The 21,237-nt window shown below is 38.0% G+C and overlaps 1 protein-coding gene across 11 annotated transcripts in view; it reads right to left on the bottom strand.

Moving 5' to 3' along the window:
- rl (Mitogen-activated protein kinase rl) overlaps nt 1-21,237 on the bottom strand; it is a 554,163-nt gene that overhangs the window by 279,696 nt on the left and 253,230 nt on the right. For 10 of the 11 annotated variants that reach the window (XR_011605503.1, XR_011605500.1, XR_011605501.1 and 7 more), the window contains exons 6-7: nt 7,329-7,613; nt 7,087-7,275 (exon numbers count right to left, since the gene is read on the bottom strand). Coding sequence is in view for 6 of the 11 variants with exons in the window: in XM_070998782.1 (XP_070854883.1) it covers nt 7,087-7,275; nt 7,329-7,613 (474 nt within the window). In the remaining 5 variants the exon portion in view is untranslated. Of the gene's footprint in view, nt 1-7,086; nt 7,276-7,328; nt 7,614-21,237 lie in introns of those variants that run through there. The other variant, XM_065868758.2, reaches the window with a different exon arrangement.

The following is a 21,237-nucleotide window of genomic DNA, read 5'->3' as shown; positions in this document are numbered from 1 at the left end:
CGGGAATTGCAGGTCGGAGTTAAACTCCGACTTGAAAAAAAATTTTTTTTTATGCAATCGGTCTTTTTTTTAAAACAATTAAATAATATGAACATGGTGTTCATGGTGTTTTAAACAATATCCAATTAAATAAAATGAACATGGTGTTCACGGTGTTTTAAACAATCTGCAATATTAATATACTTCGTCATAAATAAATATATGATGATCTTTTAACAGTAAAGTTTTAATCTATTTATTTTACACAAAAAAAATACTTCTATAGGAGCGATTAATTCCTAGAGTCCCAATTGGTGCATCTAAGATTGTTCGGCTATTAAAACATAATATAAAATAATGAAAAAATAAAAACAAACTAAAAAAATAAAAAATCTAACAAAAATATTATTTTAAAAAAATTGTCAAAAAAGTACAGCTTAAAAATATTAAAATAAAAAAAAAATAAAAAAAAATTTAGTTGAGTCCAGCTTCAGAGTGGATTCGAACCTGGAACTCAAATCCATTATCCACGGGTCACCAACATACGCAGAGCGCCACAGCGCGCTTATAAACCACATGAGCAGTGCGTCTTTTAGATCGATTCCATTTCGTCGACACAGTTCAAGAACCGACAATTGACACAAAAATTGAATTTGGACTTTTTCACAGCGCGGAGTGTCGTGAGCGAGATAACAAGAAAGAGGGAGAGAGAAGGAAGCAAAGCAAAGGCATTCTAAAAGTAGATTCCCATACGTGAGTCTTGCTTTGCCAAAATTACGCCGCCTGTGTACATTTTCTTTTCTTTCTTTTCTTGGTATTCTATGGTCTTTGAAAATACCACATTCACAACACCATCGGAGGTGTATTTTTGTTTTTCTTTTTTTCAACACTGGTAATGCTTGCTTTTTATTTAAATATATTTATAAAACAAAAAATATTTAAAAAACATTTAATGAAACAAACAAAATGTGCTGAATAAATGTAAGCCAGGCGGCAAACTAATGCTAATACTGCTAAAAACATATTTGTTAGTCAAGTGCCAATGCTAAGATGTGATTAAAATTCGAATGCAATACTGCTAACAATGTATTTGTTAGTCAAGTGTCAATGCTAAGATGTAAATAAAATTCGAATCGATTTTATAAATGCCAATTATAATTACAATATAAAAATTCATATTAGGTTACAAAATCAAAAATAATAAATCTTTTTCTCTTACACTTGTGGTTTTCCGCTCTTTAGCGTTACCTTTCTTTTTCTTAATCTTATGTTATTAAACACCAGCAAATTTAGGTGGTTACACAGGCAAATAGTGTTGAACAACTTAGGCGTGTTTTTAAACATACTGATTTTTAAATTTAAGTAAATCTGCTTTTTAAATTGGACCGTTAGCATGCGGCTGTACACTTTTACCAGAACCGCAACATTCCCCACGTCTTGGTTTTTCTGTGTGACTTCCCAGAGTATTTGCAATCCTCATGATGTCCAACTTATCTAGTTTGACTGCGGGTCGAATAACGAGTCCACCAGGTGTACACACAACAGCGCTACTTGTCCATGCTTCGCTCGATCAACATGCACGACGATCCGTTTTGGCTAGGAGTTCCGCATGCTTGTTTCGTCAACGATAAGAGCCACGTCATTCATCGAAATTGGAACTGGGTTCGGATGAAACCATTTCGAACGTCGAGTCAGCGGGAGCAGATACTCTCGAATCCGTCTTTTCCAGAATCGGTCTGGCAGTTGACCAGCGATGCGGAAATGTTTAGCCAAACGTAATCAGGTGGATTCCATTGAGCCGCGTTCCCGTAATTCAGTCGAGTTACCAACCAAGAAACGATTCGGTGTCAGAGCTTCCAAATTTTCTGATTCCAACGGATTAAATGTCAACGGCCTTGAGTTTAAGGTGCATACTTCTTCGTGCAGTCCGACAGGACTTCGGTCAGGATTGGTTTCAAAGAACGTACCATGCGTTCCAGCCCATATGAGGCGATCCCGGAGGAGTGAGGGTAAACGATATCTCCAGATAATTGCTTTCCACAGATGACGTTGATCTCTGCTGGCATGCCGAAACCTCGTTTCGTTTATAAGATAACATTTAAGATGTAAAACTCTGCGAGCAGTAAAAAATTTCAGGGCCAACAATAATAAGTCTGTTAATAGAGAAGGCACCAGTTCTAAATGAACAGCGCGAACTGTAAGACAGATAAATAAAACTCCCCATATCTTCTCACGACGTCTAACTACAGCAACTTCAATCGGTCCAAAGTAGTCTGCCCCAGTAAATGCAATAGTGTTGTCGTATTTCGTTGACCACTATTTCTCCATGTAGGTGATGGTACTTCCGGTGGTGATAATCTACTATAAGGTATGTAATCCAGTGGTGGCGCGAAAGTATAACAGGATGCTAGCAATCCGTATTATCGATTGAGTCGATTCGACCTTGCAGCACCCAGACTGAGTCAAGGTAAGGTGACCACTTATATATATATATATATATATATATATATTCATATATATGTATACATATATTTATATGGTTTTCCAGTTTGACAGAGATCTGCCTTTAGGCATCGGAAAATTCTTCCTGTTGACATGTCCGTGTGAAAACAGTGCAACGGCACAAAGCAATCTATCCAGCTCAGGTCTGTGCGGTTTCACAGAAAGAAGACTTAGGAAAACAAAACCTCTTTTTTGGGTAGCTCGCAGGCGCTCCCATTTGCTGAATCGTAGCGGATACGGCTTAACAGATCCCAAAGACGAGATTTCTTTGCAGATTTCCGTCTTTTGGTGTAATACTTGCGTCTCGCTAGTTTTACATATGTCATTTCTCAGTGTCCACTCCGACTCATCTTGCAACAGATAACTTCTTCCCGAGAACCATCTTACTGAACTGTTTATCTCAATATTCTTTATTCATATTGTTCCCTCATTCTCTACGTTTAGTTCCGATGGTACCCAACGCCATTATTAACTTCTGATCCTACAAGAATTTATCCGACTTGTAAAGCTACGAATTGCGGGTACTTGCGAGCGTCGGATCTTATTTAAAACAGAACATCTTGACCATCAGTCCAGAATATGCGTTTTTCAATTTCTTTTAATAGCTCAGACTCAAAACATATGAACAGACGCAATCCCAAAGCCACTGCCTTTACATCCATTCGTGGTATAAGAGCCTGCTGACGACTGATGTCAAGTCTCGGGTAGTCACCACATTCCTAAAACTTTTTAATGCAGTTCCTACTGTGTGCCAAGCTTCGTAAATGAGAGAGAGAGAGTGTACGACGTGCTTATAGTTCGATAGCCAATTTCTCATTTCAAGCCCATCCATCCTGTGAATATCCTTAACATTGTTCGTCAGTTGAACCATTTGATCAATGGTTTCCGTATCAACCGACTACAACCAATCGTCATCGAAAGTGTTCCGGGAAATTTATTTAGCTACCTCTAGATGACTTTCATCAAATTTTATGCAATATAAAATTGGTAGGTAACAGCGAACATGCAGCGCCAAAAGGCATCACTCGCGTTACGAATATTTTCGGTTGGCGATCAATTTCTTCATTACGCCATAAGAACTTTTGAGCTGGCAGATATGCAGTACACGAGGTAACATCTTCGGATCCGTGGCACCCGTAAAGTGTCCGTTCCAATTTACATTGAACAGCAGCTTTACGTACTTTAAACGGCACACTGATCTTAATGTGGTCCACTCCGATGATAATTTGAACCTTGACATCGTTGTATGTCGAAACCGAATCGGATTTTAAGAACAGACGTTCCTTGAGATGCTGATCATCAATGCTTTGCAATGGAAGATCCAAATTGCTTACAGTCGGTACTTATTAAAGTACCTCGAGATGACCTTCAGCGAAAACACTAGCGCAGACGACTTTCGATTTTGGCTCGGTCTGTGTCACGTCTCAAGTCTACTTTAGGCAAAGTTGATCTTCAGGACCGTCAAGCCCTAGCTCATCAGCTAACGATCGTTTCAACAGCGTAAAGGATGCTCCTTCGTCGATCATAGCATAAAAATTAATGCTTTAGGTGTTATTATGCAATGTTACTGGTATATAGCGGAACAGAGTCTTTGTTGTCGAATTGTCATGGAAGAAACCCGATGACTCGTTGGTCGCTGTCTCGCAGGTTTTTAATGGACTTACCTCCTTCCCATAACGAATCTCGTTGTTAACCTCAGTGTGCGGAGAGTGCAACAGCACGTTATGCGGCAGCTTACATCCGCCGAGAGTGCAAGGTTTCTTTACATTGCAATTACGGACAGTATGCTTTTTAAAACAACAACAAGAAAGTCGTTTGTATTTAATAAATTCCATTCTTGACTTGATGGACATGGATTAGAATCCTTGCAAATTGGTAAGTCATGGTCGCACCACAATCTGGACAAGGACAATCTTCTGTAACTTGCGCCTTCGGCTCGTCTTTGCACTAGCTGACGATTCTTTGAGTACCTTCCACTTTTATCTTTCTGAGTGACGTTCATAAGGTGCAACCATCAACCAAAGCGCCAATTGTCAAAGGCCGCCACCAGCTGCTAAACGATGTCTACCCCAATCCAGCTTCAGATCGATCGACAACTTAGCGACCAAATCATTTAACAGAGATAAATCAATAAGGTATTCCTGTAGTCCTACTGTAGCACATACAATATCCTCAGCGTTGCAAACGCATAAGGTACCAAGCTGGGATTACAAGTTTTTTCCGAACAGCGAAGATCCTTAAAGGCATTTCTGAAGTCTGGTGATATTTTCTTCGTTGTTAAATCCACATATTTCCGTTGATTGTTCATTATATCTTAAAAATAAAAGCCACTCTTGGGGCTTTCCGCTAAAAACTGGCAGATCTCGTGATATGACCTGACGCGACGCAACGTGGATCCGTATGATCCGGCGTGTGTGATCTGTGTGCTGGCAAACTGTGGCATATGTCCACCTGCTCCAACTTTTTCAGCATTAAGTCTTGCATTATTGATTATGTTAGTTTGAGGCAACTCAACCTGTGTTGAAATGTGGAAGGAAACACATTCCATTAACTGGCGGTACAAACCCTGCTGCAGCATTTTGATTTACAGATCTAAGTGCATTGTTTGGTGGGATGAATCCGAACGTTCTGCTTGGCGGTACACATCGCGCTGTGTTATTTGTCGATATAAACTGAGTTTCGTTGTTTCCCGCCCAATTATTAGTCTGCAAAGCGTCGTAACCGGCATAAAAATAAATTTATCGGTGTGTTCGCATTCTCAAGCGAAACAAACTTATCACGGTTTGTCTGGATACACCTTCGTCCTCAAAAGGACTGAATGGACTAGTGAAACTGCACTCCGAGTTATCAACTGAACCTGCTCCAAATCCGATGGCTTGCGAATACTGTTTGCCACTTGTGACGCCACTCTCTTTACATGTATTACTCCGCAACTCATAAGCGTTTTTCTAGCCAAAGTCTCTTGATGATCACTAGTGTATACTCTGACCTCACTCATGTTTGTACAATCGCGCGGTTGTACATTTTTTTCAGCCTCGCAGTAATTTAAGTTTAGTTTAAGTATCATAAAATAAGTAAGTATAAGTTTATAGGCTAAAGCCGATCTATTCGCGAAAGCCATTTTCACAAGTCTAATGAAGTCGAGGACGAGAAGTGAGTGACGTTGGCGATACCAAAAGTTTGTTCAACTCCCGAATAAGTCCCGGGTCCTTACCAAAATTAAATTTCTTAAAAAGGTCACATAAGTTTAAGGTGTCTAGATTACACTCCCAAAATTTCAATTCAATCTGATTTAGGATAGTCTTTAAAAGTTATGTACTTCAGGCCGTTGACATAACGCATGTCAATCGCGTTTTTCTGGAAACCACGGCTTGGAAGCTGGTGGACACGATATTTCAAAAAGTCATGAACCGTTTTTTCAATATTTTTTGTAACATATACAGCATTATAAAAGCTACTGCTTGAATAATGAATTTTGAAATTAAAAAAATTAAACATTTAAAAAAATTTAATTCAAATAACATATTGTTTTGGGCCAAAACCCTATGTAATAAAATAAAGAAAAATACCAGCTTCTCGGTCATAATATCGAAAACAAGATACTTTCAACAGTCGAGGACTTGTTAAAAATAGCTTGTTACCTGGGCATCGTGTTATCAAGATATGGCTAATACGGTAGTGACGCGAAAAATTAATTAAAAAAAAGTATGCCTCCTTTACCGCGATTTCTTCAGATTCGCCCTAAAGTTATATATCGGTCATCCATTTACAAAAGAAAACAAGAGAGAACGCTATATTCGATGCCTTCGACTATCAGATATCAGTTACTAAGCTAAGGGGAGTGCGAGGGAGATAAAGGTGTACAAGTACCAAAGCGTGTGTTCCCAAGATTGCACACTTAATTTGCTTATAACTTTTTAATGAAAAAATTAAACAATTTTTGTCGAGTAGATGGACATTGATAACCACAACGAAATCTCATTAAAATTGTTTAAATGGGGTGCTAGGCGGGTTTTAGCGTTATAGGCATCTCCCAAAATTGGCAAAACCATCGCTTAAAGAAACTATGTAAGTCAAAGATACGTTTGCGAGGCAGGTGCTATAAACACTTTCTAAAGTTCAGACTGATCTAATTTGTTGAAACTACAAGGGTGTAACTTTTCCCTAAATATGTCTCAATTTTTATATTTGCATTCTTAGAATGTTTTCTGAATAAAACTCTCCTCCTTGATCAATTTGCCAACAGCAATGAAGAAATCAAAATCGGTGATAAGACTGGATTATAGACCGATCAGCTGTTTCTGCAACATCGGTTTTTCTATGAACTACAAACCACCTAAAAGTGCAACAGAGATCTCAGTATCCCAGTCAGAAATGATCGGGTTTTAATTGCAAATATGAATTAAACCGAGTTCCTTGAAAAGCCCTATTATTAGTATTGTATGCTGAGAATAACGCGATTGATCTGAGATACTCTGCATAAAAATCAACACTTGTAGAGCCTTATCTTTAAAAGTATTAATCAGATCGGTTTAAATTTAACAGTGAATTAACCGTCCATTAAAATATTTTGTCCCCGCAATGGTAGTTTTTTATATCTAGTACCTCATCTCCAGGATCATAATACTGCTCCAAATAGGGATGTGCCAAAGCTTCCTCGACGGGAATCCGTTTGTGCGGGTTAAAGGATAACATTTTTCCTAAAAGGTCTAGAGCCAACGCATCAGCGTTTGGAAAAAGTCTCGTCCAGGGTACATTTGGCTTAAATGGCAATGATTCCAAATAGTTCCGTGCCTAAAGCCCAAAGATTCACTTAGAAATGTTTATAAATACACTACTTTACTTGCCTTTTCATTTATAATACACTCTAAGTCATCTCGTGATGGTGACCCCAATACGCCAAGAATATGGTTAAGTTGATCGAGATAATGTTTTCCAGGGAATATTGGTCGATTACTTAACATTTCAGCCAAAATGCACCCAACGGACCAGATATCAATTGATTTTGTGTATCCCTTTGAGTTCAACATAATTTCAGGTGCCCTATACCACCGAGTAGCAACGTATTCTGTTAAAAATCCTGTATGGTCGTGTTCGGGATCTGCAATTCGAGCTAATCCAAAGTCGCATATCTGTAAAATAAATAAGTAAAATTATGTATTGTATTTAATAAGGCTACTATATTTAAATTAGCTGCAGCAGTTTCCCATTTAGCTGGCACTGCTCGTTTTCTGCCGCCACACAAACAGTGTACAACAGCAGTCGTCACACTACATCGATATGCGCCTATGAAAATTACGGGCTCAAGTAAAAGACAAAATTATAATGACAAAAATCGCAGATTTGTATATAAATAGATCTTTTTTTCGATAAACAAGAAAAAGTTTTATTTGTGTGTTTTTGTGAAACTCAATTCACTTTGACCCATAATGAAAAGAACATGTGACGTAATAAAAAAGGACCATCAGAAATATTGAGCTTTGCGGCAGTCTATGCGTCGAAGTCTGGGATAAGTGCCGTCCAGTATCCAATTGTCTGTTTAGTGCAATCTTTTTAGTTTTCTTCTGTTCATAGGTCTGGAAAGTGTGGGAGCAAGTCTGTTTGTGTGAGAGGCGAGTCTTGATCTGTATCAAGTGACAGTCTTAGTAATAGAATTACAAACAGGATTAAAAAATTGTAGCGTTCTAAAAAATTTTGGCTTGGCAGGATTCAATTCTTTTTGTAGACATGCCAGGACGAAAGAGCAATCTCATTTTCCTAGCCTTTTACCTTGTGGAAGCAAAGGTAGCCACAATGTGCAGCTTCCAGGTAAGCCGCCTGTCCAGATCAAGCACAAGGTACTTAAACGTGTCGGAGTGCTTAATTGGAGTCAAGTCCAGGGTGAGGCGATAAGTTTTCAGCCTGTTAAACAAAAAGGTAACATGCTGAGATTTTGTGAGATTAACAGCGATATGCAGGCCTCGCCCAGGCCTTAAACTCATTTAACATGTCCTGCACCATATCTGTCGCCTTTTTTCGCAGAGCACTTGTCGCAAGAAATGCAGTGTCATCTGCATAAGTAGCTGTTAGAACATTTTTGCTTCTAGGCGAAAGAAAAGTCCGAGGTGAATAGGGTATATGAGACTGGGCCCAGCACACCTCCTTCAGGGACTACAGCTATTATAGACCATGAAACACACTTAGATCCTTGAACATCCACCTGGAAGGTTCTGCCAATAAGAAATGAGTGGAGGAGATCAAAGTACGTAAACAGTAAGCCGCAGTGCCAAATTCGATCCAAGGCTTGCTTGACGTCGAAAAATACTTCGCAACAAAATGTTACGCAGGCATATTAGTGCCCGAGTCCTGAAAACGACTTGGACCGAGGGAGAGATGTCCGATGTTCATGCACCATTTCGCCGGCATAGGTTACGACGTATTTGGGTCGTGGGATCTTGGTAAGCCTGTCTCCTCTCCAACATAACGAGAATAAGTAAGAATTTTAGTAAGACTCGCTTAAAAATCTTGGAGAAGGTTGGCAATAGGCTTGCAGGACGAAAAGAATCTGCACAGCGGGGAAAGACGCCTTTCCTGGGGATAATAACAATATTCGCTTGCTTCCACTGCTCCGGGTGATATAAAAGAACAATCATAGCATTGAAGATACCCGTAAGGATCGAAAAAGCTGCCACTGGCAGAGCTTTAACCACTTTGCCGTCATTACTGTCATGCCCAGTTCGGCTTCAGTCGCTTAAATTGGTCTTTAACTTCTTCTGCATCAATAGGCAACATTTGAGAAGCAGGACCAGAGGGAACGTCATCAAAAGCTACTGTAACAGCAAATCCCTCTTTATCTGGGACCAATTTAAAAGGTTTAAATCTTTCTTCCAAAGAATCATCGAATTACTTATCTATTTTATCATCATTACTTGCTAGGTCAGGTTGTTAACAGCAGCATCAATATCTAGAGGACAACTTATCTGTATATATGATTTGTTCATTAAAAATTTAAATAGCCTTGCAAAGGTATTATAATTTTAGTCAAACGTTTCCAACGCAGTAATATTTCCGACTCCATTTTGTACAGTCGTGGAAGTCAAGTCACGATTTATTTGTTAGTTGTCTTTTAATATTTCTTTTTACAAAAAGCATATTTATACCCGTTACTCGTAGAGTAAAAGGGTATACTACATTCGTCGGAAAGTATGTAACAGGCAGAAGGAAGCGTTTCCGACCCCATAAAGTATATATATTCTTTATCAGGATCACTAGCCGAGTCGATCTAGCCATGTCCGTCTGACTGTCCGGATGAACGCTGAGATCTCGGAAACTATGAGACATAGGCTATTGAGATTTGGCGTGCAGATTCCTGAGCTTCTTACGCAGCACAAGTTGGTTTCAGCAGAGTGCCACGCCCACTCTAACGCCTACAAACCTCCCAAAACTGTGGCTTCTACAGTTTTGATGCTAGAATAAAAAGTTTAGCTGAAATGTATTGCTCTCATCAATACCTATCGATTGACCTAAATAAAGTTTGCCACGCCCACTTTAACGCCCACAAATCGACCAAACCTGTGACGCCCACAATTTTCATGCTAGATAAAAAATTTTAACTGAAATATATTGGTCGAGTCAATACCTATCGATTGATCCAAAAAAATTTTGCCACGCCCGCTCTAACGCCCATAACGCTTAAATCTGTTTACCGCCGGTATGTGGCGCATTTTAATCTCGCTTTACTGCTTGCATATCTCCATCTCCATCCGATGTATCGTTCAAAAGTTATAGCCAAAAAAGCTTTTTAAGGACTTATAAAAATGAAAGTTTTATTTTCTTTGTCAGTCCAGGAACCTATGAGAAACAACTTTTGGAAAGAGCAAGTAGTGTGACCGGAAGACAGCTATAATTCGCCAAATTTCGAACGCCCATGAATACTAAAGCTACAGAGTTGTTATATACAGTGAGCACAATAATTATTCGCACAGTAACTATTTTTAACTTAAAATCCTTATTACAGGGAAGCTGTCAAACTTTTTCTATAAACATGTGTACAAACAAAAATCCATTGTTGTTATTGTGCACAAAGAAAACGGAAAAAAATACAAAAAAAGGTATGAAAAAGGAGAAACAAAAATTATTCGTACATCTTACTGTTATCCTCAGCTATTTATAAGTGCAACGGTAACCGGTACTTAGAGTAACAATGCACTTCTTTATTTCTGTTATGACTGAAGTCATTTTGGCTGCGTTCCTTGTTGAGATCGTGCCAAATGGGACGAGGTAAAGATTTGTCCCTAGATTTGGGAAAAACTATATTAAAATAGTAGCTAGCTAGCTTTCGTGAAATCGGCAAAATCGTTGGCATAGCACCTACCACCATTCACAGCGTGATCATAAAATATGTAACTACTGGAAATATAGATCCAAATCACAAAAAAGCTGAGAGGCCTATCAAACTTACATCTCGAGAAGAACGTAAAACGGTGTCTACGGTTTTACAAAACCCAAGAATTACCACAAAAATACTTTGTAAAATTCAGGTAGTGACTACCTACACAAGGTCGGTTTACATGGAAGAGCTGCTCATCGAAAACCATTGATTTCTGCCATCAACAAAAAAAAGAGGCTAGAATTTGCTAAACTTCATTTACATCAGCCGGTTTCGTTTTGTGAAAATGTTATACTAAGTGATGAATCGAAATACAACATATTTGGACATGATGGCCCTTCTAAGGTATGGAGAAAAAATAAAGCTATGAAGGAAAAAAAATTTGATCCCAACCGTTAGACATGGCGGCGGTAATGTTATGGTGTGGGGCGTATAGCTGCTGGTGGAGTCGGTCGAATGGTATTTATCGATAATAAAATGGATAAGTTTAGGTATAAAGGAATTTTAAATGAAAATGTAGTCCCAAGTGTCCTTAAACTTGGCCTTAATCCATTGACATTCTTATTTCAGCAAGATAACGATCCCAAACACGCCTCATGTCTAGTGCAAGAATGGCTTATTTATCACTGCAAGCAGCTCAAAACACCCCCCAAATCACCGGACTTAAATCCCATTGAACATGTTTGGGATATCCTTGAAAGAAAAATAAGGAAGCACAACATTTCATCAAAAGCAACACTAAAATAGGTTATGCAGCCTGAATGGGATAATATCAGCCCTAATGAGACGGATAATTTGGTAAAAAGCATGGGTCGAGGTTTACAAGCAGTTATTGATGCTAAGGAACGACCCACAAAATATAAACTATAAAAAAAATGTACTAACATTTTCCTTAATTTAATGAAGTGTACAAATCATTTTTGTTCCTTAAAAAAGTGACACTTTTCATTTATTTTTAATTTAAATTTGAATTTAATTAAAATTTTAAGAGGAATCCCTAATATGTTACACTTTTTAATAATTTTCATAAATGTTAATCTTAATTATGGAAAATTCTAAGTATTTAATATTTAACATTTGTTGACATATCAATAAATTAAGTTGAAATTTCAAAGTGTAAGGAAGTTTCGAAATACTGTACGCCTTTATAGCGTGAGTTGTCTAAATAACACAGTTTGAAAATTATCGCCAAAGGCTCTTTTTCCCGTTTTTTTTTTTTTAATTGTTTGATTTCTCAAATACGTCTCTAACGATTTCTAGTTAAACTGTTAAGCTTTGCCACACTATGTTTGGTTACATATCGATTAAGCCAATTACCCGATTAATCCAAAAAGTGACCGCGTAACTCAAGACAAAAGATGGGCACTATCCCACTGAGTGCGAGTTCGTTTATGCCTAGTACTTAAATCGACAAAAACCGCGATGTTTAACCTATGGTTAATAGGAGTGAGCGTGAGGCAAATACGCGGCTAACTCTATTCGTCGGGTCTGTTTTTCAGCGCGGTACTCAGATGAGCTCATGAAATACCAGATATAGCGAGTGAATTTCGATGAATAAGAAATTTAATCGTTGGCGGTGTTCGTGCAAAAACGGTGTGAAAACAAAAAAAACTAGGAAGATCGCTATAGTCGAGTACCTTGACTATCAAATACCCGTTACTAAGCTAAAGTAAGATATTTCCTTTCAGCCGAAGTGAAAATAGAATAGAGACAATAGCGAATTTTCACAAGTTAGAACCGTTTGGACTCTTTTAAGTATTTATAGCACTTATCTCGCACACAGTTATTTGACTATATCCATTTTTTTAACAATAAATAATGTAAATGTAAATGTAAAAATAAATAATGTTCGTTTTTGTAAAACAGGTCCCAGTTCTTGCCAAGAAGGACATAAGCTGGAGGCTGGTCACTTCTTTTAAAAAGCACAGCAATGTTTCTCAATCAACAATTTTTTTAAACGCTATAGTGCCTAAACTATCAGATACCCGTTACTTAGCTAAAGGGACCAAGTGGAGATGGCGATATGTAGGCAGCAAAGCGAGATTGTAATGCGCCAGCTACCTGAAAACTATGGTCAATCGTGGTCAATCGATAGGAATTGACAAGACCAATGCATTTCAGTTAAAATTTTTTTCTAGCATACAAATTGTGGGCGCCACATGTTTGGGCGGTTTGTGGGCGTTAGAGTGGGCGTGGCATATTGGCGTAACAAACGTGCGCTGCGTACAAGGAACAAAAAGTCCCTGAAGCGTGAATAGGCTATTACTTTTGCCCACCTCTAGTTGCCTATGCAAAACCTTTGTAAAAAAAACACGGTTAAGCCAATAACTCCATAACTGAACCCTAATAGGCCTGTTGGATTTCTACCGAAATCTGGTTTTGCTGAAAGGTTTTGTTTGCGTGCCTCAAGTACAGAACCAGTGGCAATAGTCGCCGCAATTAGTACAGAACAAATTGGGCTGCGGAGAAGTGAACACGTCAAGATTTCTTTTCGTACTGATTTTATCGAGCACGGATCCGGGTTTATATACATGATTTGGGGTTACAAGGATATTTACTTAGGTCTAGTCTAGACACAAATGGACAACATGGTTTATTATCAGATAACAGGAAAATAGCCTAAATAAGCAATTACATCTACCAAATGGTGTGAAGACACGTCCGTCGGCTGGATGCATATGGTTTATGACCCGTTTATCATATGCAGATGTGCGCCGACCAAGATATCAGTTATGGAAGGCTATATTATGAAATTAAAAAAAGTACTTAAGCAACAATAAGAGGGAAATTTATGATTTAAGATATTTGGTTCAATTCTGAAATACAAATCGAAATAGGAATTATTCTTAGGGTTAGAGAACCATGTAAATGCCTGATTTTTTTGAATGCTTGATCTTTAATAGAGCTACCAATTCTGGCTTGAAAAATAAACACAGAAAATGTCAGAATACCAGTATATTTTTGTAAACAAATAACAAGATATAAGGAAAATGGGATCACCTAGTTATAGGCTATAATGATTACCTATACCTAAATAGGGCTAAAGATTTTGGTTTAAAAAGTACAAAAATAATATAATAAATAGTATCAGTGAACTTTTTTAACAAATGAAAAAAGGAGGATCAGATAAAATTTTCTTTTTATGATTACCAATATCTCTTTAATGCTTTTAATGGAACAGAACTATGCAAAAATGTTTTTCTTATAATATTTATTAATTTCTTCATACCATCTCCTTTTCTAGGCTATAATAAAGTTGAGGAATTATTATAATTTCACTTTTCTGTGGCGAAAAAGAAAGGTTTCTCATAAATATCAAGTGCAAAGTGGCAGGCAGCTGTCGCCAGTGAGTTCCCCCGATTGATTGAGTCAATTTATTTAGGTCAAAGTAGCTATCAGCAACGAACGAATTTCTGCTAAGTCGAAATCGTACATACTCCCGCCGTTGAACTAATGTTTAACAATCGTTAATGTTGATCGTGAAGGGCTGGACCGAAGAACCGCCCCTATTTACAGACGTGGGCGGCATTTTATTCAGCTGAAGGGTATTTCTAGGTTTTTGTCATTTCTTCATAAATTGAATTACAACAATAATTATTATAAAAACTAATGCAATGTAAAGAGCAATATGATAATGTTCAATAGTCTCAAGATTATGTGGTAATTTAAAACTATTGGGAGGCAAGAGTTGAGCCTCTCGTTGATACAACTCCTTGTATTTAAGGTTTGGGTCTTCCATCAAACTTGTAGAGGTAGATCTTGTTGAATTAGGTCGTAAATTCTCCGTGAGTTCTCCTTCTCCAAAGCGAACATACGATGTACTTAATGTGGTTTCCAATGTGTCTTGACTTGTAATTGTCATTAAGGAATTTCGAATGGTGCATCCAGGTTTTGCAACCATTAATCCTGAACCTCTTAACTTTATATTGGAGGTTTCGTCTAAGCAAACTGCAGATAATGTTAGCGTAAGATCCACGCTGTTGTAAAGATCCAGTGATTTTTAGCATGGTTCTTAGCCAAACTAACGGTCTTTCTGCCTTTATTAATTTGCAAAAAGAATCCGTTTTATTACAAAACATCTGCATTTCGCAGCTAGTTTCCGAGAGAACATTTCTTGGTTGTTGTAACATATAAAATCATCTTTCGCTTTCTCTTGACAAGCCTTCAAATCAATCTCGGACATTTCAGCAAATTCAACTCGATGACTGTTGATTGCGATGTATGCATATTGCGATGTGTGTATACTGATTCCACCTTCAGCCAGAAATGGAATTGGTGTCAATCTGTAGATATCCGAAGTCTGAGTAGATACCAAAGGCAAGTTTACCTTGATGATAACATGCTCCTTTATAATGGTTCCCTCAGCCCTCATCATCTGATATGCCATTTATATATTATCAGGAGAGACTGGAAGCATTTGTCCAGACTTCAAATGATTTCGTATCTGATCTAACTGATCCTTTAATTGTCTTGGTGACAGCAACATCGGACTTATTGTGCTATGCCGAATATCTGTTAAAACGTTTATGATCTCGGTTTGCATTCTTGCAAACTGGAGGCTAATAGCGAGAGTTGAGTCGCAAGTGTTATGTACCATGAAAATTTATTAAATCTACTTTCAGTACCAGTTGTTTCTGCGATATAATTGTCTAGCTTTTTCGAACGCTTGGAATTCGAGATCTCATCCCTTTTAATAACATTAATTGTAGAGTCAATCAAAGATGTTTGATTTCTTAACAAAGTAAGCAAATGCTTATCGTTTGCACCATTTTATCAGCGTAAGTAGAGTCCAATACGCCGAAGAGACTACTAGCAATATTTCCAACGATGTCCAACGGCGCTCTTGGCTGTCGTGATCTTGCTATCAGCATGTTTTCAGCTTGAAGATCCTCCTCGATGTGTTTAAAATGTTGATACATGCTTGTACATGCCTCAGTTTCTGGAAACTGCTTGAACAAGTGTCCAATTTTTGTTGTGCCCATTGAAAAGGTATTCATATCCTTCCAGTAAGGTTGCAAATTATAATAAATTAAGGACCAATCCGTTTTCGCAAGTTGACTCTTTCCAATCCTTTCAAAGAATATTACAGGTTTCGATGCAAATTGAGTAACGTTAATTAATTGTGCTGCTACTAACGGTAATAGAAGAAGCATAACAACTAACGCTATTGTCAGCGAAGGCATTGCTGATTTCTTCGACCTTTTCGTCTGCCTCTCATCAGGTGAATTCTAATCTTCCTCCTCGGCAGTTGAGAATAATGGGGCGATGTGTTGAATATCTCGTTTAAATATTCCTTTACTCGTTTTGACTTCTACAACTCTGACATAATTATCCTTGCCATGAATTGTCTTAGCAGAACTGATGGATTATCTTCCTTTATCAATACTAATGCTTCTTCCTTTACGTTCGCCGAGGATCTTCTCCATTTTTGACGATAATCAGTTGACCATTGAGTGCAAAAAGCATGCTTCAACTTGGAAACGGCTTGCCATCTCTGTCCCAATGATTGTGGTTGCTGAGATGGCTCACTATCTGCTTGTGAGGTTAATGGTTCTCCAATTAGAAAGTGACCCGGGGTAAGTGCCGTTATATCATTTGGATCGCTCGATAGCGGAACCAAGGGTCTTGAATTAATGATAGCTTCTATTTCCACTATCACAGTTTCTAATTCCTCATAGGTCAGATACGCTGTAGAAACATTCTTTAGCAATAAATGTTTTGCTGATTTTACCGCCGCTTCCCAAAGTCCTCCAAAATACGGTGCTCTTGGTGGGATAAACTTAAAGTTGACGCCTTATTTATTGCAGGTCTCCACTATAGACCTCTTAGCCTTTTCTGAGAAGATAGCTTCTTCCAATTCCTGAAGCTTATTCCTTGCTCCAACAAAATTCGTAGCGTTGTCGCAGTGTAGAGTCTGACATTTTCCTCGACGACTTATGAATCGACGAAGTGCTGCCTAGAATGCTTCTGTGGTTAAATCACTGACTAATTCCAAATGCACTGCCTTGCTCGCAAGGCAATAAAAGATTGCTATGTAGGCAGTATGTGGTTTCTTTCCACGAATTTTGTAGTGAATCTTAAATGGTCCACAATAGTCAACTCCAGAATTTAGGAACGGTCGAGCTTGTGTGACTCTTAAGGGTGGTAACTGTTCCATTAATTGTGGTTTAGCTCTGGTGCATTTGACACATTTTAAAATGACATTACGAGCTATTGTTTTTGCCTTTATTGCCCAATATCTTTGCCTTGATGTGGCTAATAGAGTTTAAGCACCAAAATGCATATTTTCCTTGTGGATTTTTTCAAATATTAATTTGACTATTGGATCATTATACGGCAATAGTACAGAATGTTTTGCATCGAATGAAAGCTCAGATGCTTCCAATCTGCCTCCAACTCGAATGAGATCATCCTGATCTAAGAAAGGCGTTAGGGCGCTGAGATTACTGCCTCGTCCGACTTTCCGGCATTTCTTTAATTCTTTGATTTTGGCGCTAAAATTATTGTGCTGAATTAATCGGAGAACTATATTTCGAGATTGTTCCAACTCTTCAAATTTCACCATTGTCGTTGCGTCTGAAGATTTCCTTTTAAAACGCATGATGTAGCCTACTATTCTTAGTAATTTATCAAATGAATTCCCGTGGTTTATGCCATAAAGCCTATTCGGACATTGACTTGGTAGCTACCAAGATTTATGGGTTCTCCTGGGGAATTGCACGGCGTTCTGATTTTGCCGCAACAAATGGTAATGGCCATTTTGATGATGGACCATAAAAGAACAGTGGACCATAGAACCAAAGACCGAAATTGGTGAATTTGGATCCACTTATTCCTCTTGACACTATGTCTGCACTATGGCGCCATTCCCTTTGCAACGATGCTTCTTGAATGGTGGTAATTCTAGTAGCCACAAATTTGTCCTTTATTGTCTTTGGGCTATTTATCCAGGACAACACAATATGTTGCAGTTCGTTGCAGCGACAATTGTTCCTTTATGGTCGCTGTTAATTGAGCACCTAAAACTGTTGCCTTCAATTCTAGTCTCGGGAACGTGATTGTATTTACTGGGGCTAAACGCGACTTTGCACATAATAGCTGTACAGTCACTCGAAGATAAATGGCTACAGCATACGCATTTTCTAAAGCGTCGACGAACGTATGTATCTCCTTCGATACCGGAATCTTTCCATCAAACACATGACGGAAAATTTTAATGTCACTTAATATTTTTATATCTTCCCGGAATTGCTTCCATTCTGATTGTAACTGCGTTGGCAATTCTTCGTTACATTCAAATTTCTCCTTTGTTAAGCCTTGCATGAATATTTTGGCTTTTATGACTATTGGAGAAAATAGACCGAGAGGATCGAATATTTTGAATATTTCTGAAACCACATCGCGTCTTTTGTCTGTGGTCACAGTTTGTGTTTTTCCACAGAGTTTGTCAATCGTAGGATTCCAAGTAATTCCCAAGGTTTTAATGCTGCAGTCCTCATAGGCAGCATCTTCAAATTGTACGGTAGGAATGATATCTTCCTTATCCAATCCTTGAAGAAGATGGTTACTATTTGCGCACCATTTTCTTAATTTTAATCCGGAACTTAATAGTATGTGATTAAGCTTCTTGTGAATTTGTAGGGCCTCTGGAATTGTATCAGCTCCGGTGATACAGTCGTCGACGTAAAAATCATTTTTAAGAGCAGACGATCCTATAGGATATTTCTGCATTTCCTTGCTTGCTAAATATTCCAAACATTTTGTTGCCAGATATGGTGCAGACTTTGTGCCATAAGTGACGGTTTTCAACCGAAAAAACTTAAGCCTTTCTGACGGATCTTTTCTCCAGACGATCATTTGATATTGTTGATCCTTTGGATTTATTCAAATCTGCCTGTACATTTTTTCAATGTCAGCAGTGAATAAATATTTATGCATTCTAAATCGAAGCAGTATTGACATTAAACTGTTTTGCACTGTAGGACCTTTGTGCATTAAATCGTTCAGTGATTTCCCGGAAGATGTCACTGCAGATGCGTCAAATACAACTCTTAATTTGGTTGTCTGACTGCCAGGTTTGAGAACACAATGATGCGGTATAAAATAATGGGACTTCGGAAGATGTATATGAGGTACTTCCTTCATGTGCCCATACTCCTTCATGAACTCTATGTATCCTTTTTTTATTGCCTGATCTTTTTGCAATGGTTTCTCCAACGATAAAAACCGCCTCGTGGCTATGTCACGACTCTCCCCCAGCGCTGAAGTATGCTCCAAAAAGGGTAACTTAACAATTAGTCTAGAGTCCTGAGCCTTCTGAACGTTCTGAAGGAAGTGATCTTCACACTGTTTCTCCATTGGTGAATAGCATTTTGTCTCTGGTTGAAAATTATCCAATTCCCAGAATTTACCTTTTCTCCTTGCGTAAGTACAGCACATACTGATGATGTAGGTGCTCTCTCTGAAATTTTCCCGGCTACAATCCATTCAAGTTTGGTATTCTGCAGCTAGTAATGCTCGGCTCCAAGAAGAACATCAATTTTTCCAGGCTTTCCAAATTGTGGGTCAGCCAACCTTATATTTTTTGGTATTTTCCAATTATCAGTCGAAATTATATAAGTTGGTTGATCAGCGACCATTGCTTCAAGCCGTGAACTAAAATCGCCTTGTTTTGACTTAAGCAGAACGGTGATCCTTGCATTGGAAGTCTGAGATTTTCCACCAATGCCATTTATTTTCAGCATCGAATTTGTGGTTTTCAGTGAGAGCTTTTTTATTGCTATATTGGAAATGGCATTAATTTGGGATCCAGGTTCAAGCAGGGCTCTGAATTCTGCCTTTTGTCCATTTACTCCTTGAATAATTACTCGGGCAGTCGCCAGAAGAATATAACTGAAGAATAACTATCCGAGAGGTCCGGTTTTGTTTCCAAATGCAAAAAGGTATTGAGTTTTTTGTTGCATTTAAAGCAATCTCTCTTTGTGCATGTCTCTGACGGGTGATTTTGGCTTAGACATTTAACACATAATTTTTGTCTTTGAACCCAGTTAAGACGTTCTGCTGGGGTTTTCTATAAAAACTCTATGCATTTATATATGCTGTGACTTGGTTTCTTACAAAAAAAACAGCTATATTGTGTTTCAGCTCCAATTGATGCACATGTATTTTGATTTTTTCCCTTTTCTGATCCAATGGCTTCAAGAGTGAGAAACCTTTTTTCAAGAAAGTCGAAAAATTCATCCAAAGGCTGAATTTGCCTTGTATTTTGAACGGATTGCTCATACAACAAGTGGTTTTGTCAATCAAGATTCTTTGTTAGAAGACAGAGTAGAAGTGGATCCCATTTGTCTGTCTCTATGCTGATGTTATTGAGAGCAGATAATGTTTCCTTCACGTTATTATGCAACGATTTAATTGTTTTGGAATCATTTGTTTTTACTTTATATTTATTACTTAATACTCTTTTATTGTTGAAGCATTCTTCAAGTGTTTCCACGCAGTTGAATAATTTGCCTCTGTTAGCGATAAATAACGAACTAGGCGCTCTGCCTCTCCATTTACGTTATCTTTAAGTACCACATTTTTTGTATAGTGGGTAACGTTGATTCATGAATCATTTTTTTGAATATATCATGAAACTGTTGCCACTTAAAATATTCCCCATCAAATTTGGGTTGTGCTACCTTTGGATAATGAACAGCACTTGTTGGAGAACTATTTGTTGTCTCCTTTTTTACATACATTTCTGTTTGTACCTTTATGACTGCATTTTCTGCTGCCATGTATCTGCTGTCGTCATATCCAAGTTACTTCGGGTCATTACATTTTTTATAAATTTGGACATGAATACCTTTTATTTAATTCCAGTATTGTGTAATGACAGGGGTGAAATTTTTGTTTCTTCAGTCATTTTATTCATGATAAGCTATCAAGCAACACCCTTTGTTCTCTGAACATCGATTCTATTTTAATGTCCTCTGCTGTTGATGCGATGGATGTAACATCCGCTTCCAAGAGAGACAACTGATTGTTGAATTCTGTCTTATAATCCTCAACCAGTTGCTTAATTTTATTAACAAATTCATTGTTAAAATAGTCGTGGTATAACGTGACTCCTTTAAGGAGACCATTTATTTGATTATCTCCGGAGTAAAATTTATCCTACAGGGATTCTAATGTTAATAAACGTTCTCTGTAGTAGGCTGGCTTAGTCTTCCTGTCGATGGAGTCCTTTTTGTAACTCCGAATGACATTCTGAATTTACTCTCCTATAGATAACTGTCCTGTCAACAACTGATGAATGCTGTTCGGTGCCATTTTTACCTTTTTATATAATCCGATTAAGAGGTATTTTGTAATGATGTGCCTCGAATCACACCGTTGGATAT

The sequence above is a fragment of the Drosophila suzukii genome, assembly GCF_043229965.1.
Source record: "Drosophila suzukii chromosome 2 unlocalized genomic scaffold, CBGP_Dsuzu_IsoJpt1.0 scf_2c, whole genome shotgun sequence".
NCBI lineage: Eukaryota > Metazoa > Arthropoda > Insecta > Diptera > Drosophilidae > Drosophila > Drosophila suzukii.
This window is presented reverse-complemented; position numbering and strand designations above follow the sequence as displayed.